Source organism: Paramisgurnus dabryanus, chromosome 16 (genome assembly GCF_030506205.2).
Source record: "Paramisgurnus dabryanus chromosome 16, PD_genome_1.1, whole genome shotgun sequence".
Lineage (NCBI taxonomy): Eukaryota > Metazoa > Chordata > Actinopteri > Cypriniformes > Cobitidae > Paramisgurnus > Paramisgurnus dabryanus.
The window spans coordinates 18873609-18877503 of NC_133352.1; the positions used below are offsets into that span (position 1 = coordinate 18873609).

Here is a 3895-nt window from a genome sequence, read left to right on the forward strand (position 1 = left end):
TACCTGCTGCCTCATACCTGCTCCACATTTACTTATCAACATGAGTCCTTACTCTCACAAAGCAACACTGGCAACCATGTGGATAACTCATGAGAGCAGACATTAAAAGATTTATTGAACTCTTCTGCACAAAGTCAGTTATTTGTAGTTTTTCACGCACCTTCTTTTCTTCACTGGATATTTTTGTGTAATCTATAGGATTTAACTGTTTTATGACATCAGCATGGATCCACTAGAGGATATTATTCGTCATAATCTATAGCTTTGGACAACTGGACAGTTCTGATCTAAATCAAGTCTACCTGACCGCTCCTGGTGAATTGGAGATTTGTACGCGCAGCTATGGGAGAGATCGGGACGTTTTTACAAAGCCTGGAAGGTTTCGGACAGGTCGGGGCACAGTTTTTTCTGCCACCTCTAGGAGAAAATCTCGGGTTGCTGAACGATCATTTTGTCCCTGCCGAGAGACTGTCACGGAGCGCCGCCGCAGATTTAACGCACTTGAAAGGGATCTTGCGCAGAAGACAGCTGTACTGCAGGACTGGATTTCACCTTGAAATACTCCCAGACGGTACTGTACAAGGAACGAGAAAAGACCACAGTCGTTTTGGTAATTACCCCCTTAATTCTGACATTTTTAATAATGTGAATCATAATATGCGCTCCATCTGTAAAGTATCAATCTGTTAAAATGTAACTACGCAATATATCATAGTTTATGCACTTATAAAGAAACATGCATGGAACTTTCTCACAGTATATGATGAGGGTTTAGACTTCAAAGAAAATCACTGAACAATTGATTTATTCTTCTCCAGGTATTTTAGAGTTCATAAGCCTCGCAGTTGGATTAATAAGTATCCGTGGGGTGGACAGTGGTCTCTACCTTGGGATGAATGACAAAGGAGAACTTTATGGTTCTGTAAGTACACTATTATCTAACACATACATTATATACATTGTAATTTCTTAAAATCTTACCACTAAATTGCATAAAATGATCTTGTACAATTGCTGTTCCTCTTCAAGTCCAGTAGATGGCATATGTGATTTAATAATTTCGTATTTTCTTTAAATTACTGTATTATTAAAAGTGAGTGTTTTTTCTTAGGAGAAACTTACAGCAGAATGTGTCTTTCGTGAGCAGTTTGAGGAGAACTGGTACAACACATACTCTTCGAATCTCTACAAGCACGGCGAGAGGGGATCAAGATATTTTGTGGCTCTCAACAAGGATGGCACACCACGTGATGGGACAAAGTCAAGGAGGCATCAAAAGTTCACACACTTTCTTCCAAGACCAGTAGACCCTGAGAAAGTTCCAGAACTTTATAAAGAGGTGCTTGGACACAGCTGAGACCATCAGGTTGTTCCTAAATGAGGAGAAGTGATAATGGTCACCTTTAGTGACATGAAAAGTGATTGAAATCTGCTCTGGAGAGGCACAGGCCAAAACTGATGGTCAAGAAAAGACTGCGATCTCGAAAGACATGTGCAGAACAAGCATGAAAGCCAAGCTGTAGTTGTCCTGGTTGTTGATCACCTGTGTGGTTTAATTGGCAAGCAGCTTGGCATGTCTACGAAAACTAAATAGGGGGATCTGGATGCTGCTGATTTGCTCTGGAAATATTTAGTATGGGTTAAGAAGGACTTGAAGGAACAATGAGATGGAGTTCAGACATGGTACACTGAGGAACAGGAGATGCCATCTCACAAGATGTTATTTATACAGTTCTTGATACACATATTTATTATATGTATTTATTTATTTGAAAATATAAATATATATTTTTACATAAACGTAGGGTTTTTATGAGACCACACAGTAAGAGGTGCTCTTTGAAATAGTGACAAGCTGTTCTCTTTATATGACAGAAAATGTACCTACTACAAAGTTACTTATTATCACTGCTATGACGTTATGGAGGGCAAGCAAGATTGTGATTGCAAATGTATGAAGAATGCCATAACACTCTGTGATTTTATGTGTATTTGTTTCAAGCACGATTTTCCGATAATGGCATGCTGCACAGTACATTTACAAGCCATTAAATCACGTGTTAGAAAAAATGGTTTTGTTTGACATGATTTCTTAAATCTAAAATGATTATTATAAAAAAAACTTTTTTTAGGTTTTGATAAACATCAAATCTAATAACAAAAAGTAAACCAATCAAAATCACCTTCTTTTTCTAAGTTACCTTATAGCCGGGACCTAGAATGCACTCATCAGCATCAGTACTTCACTGAGACCTTCTCAGGTAACAGCTTCACAATGAGCGAAATAAAAACTGACCTTTTCCTTTAGGTCATCCCCAAGGATTGTGATGAATCACTGCTGATGCCTAATAATGATACCTACTAAAAATGCCGGCAAAGTTATAAAGAGAAATCAGTCTTTTCTTTGCCATTTTATTACATGAATAAAATTAAGACAATAATACAGGATTTCTTTATAAATAGAACAAACATAGCTTTCAGCCATTGTTTTTAACAGAAAGAAAGAAATCCTCTGAGTACCAGCATTTTCACATTAATCCAAGCAAGACACTCTGAGGAAGATGATATGAGATTTAAACACCATCAGCCAAACTTTTGTGAATGTTGTTGAATGGCTGAATGAGCTGGATTTCCAAAACAATGACTAAAGAGGCACATCTATATACAGTTTCCAAACCTGATGAGAGGATATATTATGTTGAAGCATGAAGGTTATGGTCTATGATCTCAGTATCTCTGTGATGGTGAGCCAGGGTCGGTGTTAAGAGGGGACTTTACCTGCGACTTTTTGCCAGTGTTACAATGTGGGATTTTCCCCATTTTACAACCACGCTTGTCAAAAACAGGTATATAAGGGCTGAGGATAAGTAAAAATATAGTGTGTTCATTTTGTATGCAAGCTACGTGCTTTTATATTTATATATATATATATATATATATATATATATATATATATATATATATATATATATATTTATATTTATATATTTATATTTATATTTATATTTATATATTTATATTTATATATATATTTATATTTATATATATATTTATATTTATATTTATATTTATATTTATATTTATATTTATATATATATATATATATATATATATATATATATATATATATATATATATATATATATATTTATATTTATATTTATATTTATATTATATATATAATATTAGCAATCGTGAAATACTAATTATCATATAATATTAATAAAAAAATTCACTTTTTTAAAATAATGATATCTTAATATTATTCCATATAAAGTGGCTTATTTCAAAATTGTGAAAGACGGTTTCAGCATGTAACAACATAAACAAGAGGCTTTCGTGGTCCTCAAGTAACTTCCGGTATACTCCACGAAGAATAAATAACAATAAAGTCCTTTTAAAGTAGTTTATTTATATAGCAAGCAAAATAAACAACACGTAGATTACATACACTGTAAAAAATACTTTGCTGCCTTAAAATTTTTTTTTGTTGTTAAATCAGATTTACAAGTCATGTCAACAAAGATGAGTTGTCACAACTTATAAAATATAGTTGAGAAAAGTCAACTTAATTTTATAAGTTATAACAACTCACCTGTAGTTATAACAACTCATCTTTAGTCAAGATAAATAATAGTAAGTTGAAATGACTTGTAAATCCGAGTTGATTCAACAAATTTTTTTAAGGCAGAAAAGTATTTTTTACAGTGTAGGAACCCAAAACATTTGTTTTTTTCGATGAGGTATTTGTTTAAGAGTTCAGTTTCAGCAACTAGTCAGACCATTAAACAAACAAAAACCGGAAGTTCAGACCAGACGCTTATCACGTCACCGCACGTGCCCCAGATGAAACGATCTATAAACAAATTTGAATTGAATACACTCTCAGAAATAA

The 3895-nt window shown here is 33.5% G+C and overlaps 1 protein-coding gene across 1 annotated transcript; it reads left to right on the top strand.

Annotated features, from left to right (window-relative positions):
• Nucleotides 1-1987, top strand: fgf20b (fibroblast growth factor 20b). Its single transcript, XM_065270058.2, has 3 exons — nucleotides 1-610; nucleotides 819-922; nucleotides 1112-1987. Exons 1-3 carry the CDS (start codon nucleotides 343-345, stop codon nucleotides 1355-1357), a joined length of 618 nt encoding a protein of 205 aa, XP_065126130.1. The 5' UTR covers nucleotides 1-342; the 3' UTR covers nucleotides 1358-1987.
• The last annotated feature ends 1908 nt before the right edge of the window (nucleotides 1988-3895 follow it).

Coding starts and splice junctions, on each gene's coding strand:
- fgf20b (XM_065270058.2), top strand. CDS start 343: ATGGGAGAGATCGGGACGTTTTTACAAAGCCTGGAAGGTTTCGGACAG. Junction 611..818: donor AAAAGACCACAGTCGTTTTG/GTAATTACCCCC, acceptor ATTCTTCTCCAG/GTATTTTAGAGTTCATAAGC. Junction 923..1,111: donor AAGGAGAACTTTATGGTTCT/GTAAGTACACTA, acceptor GTTTTTTCTTAG/GAGAAACTTACAGCAGAATG.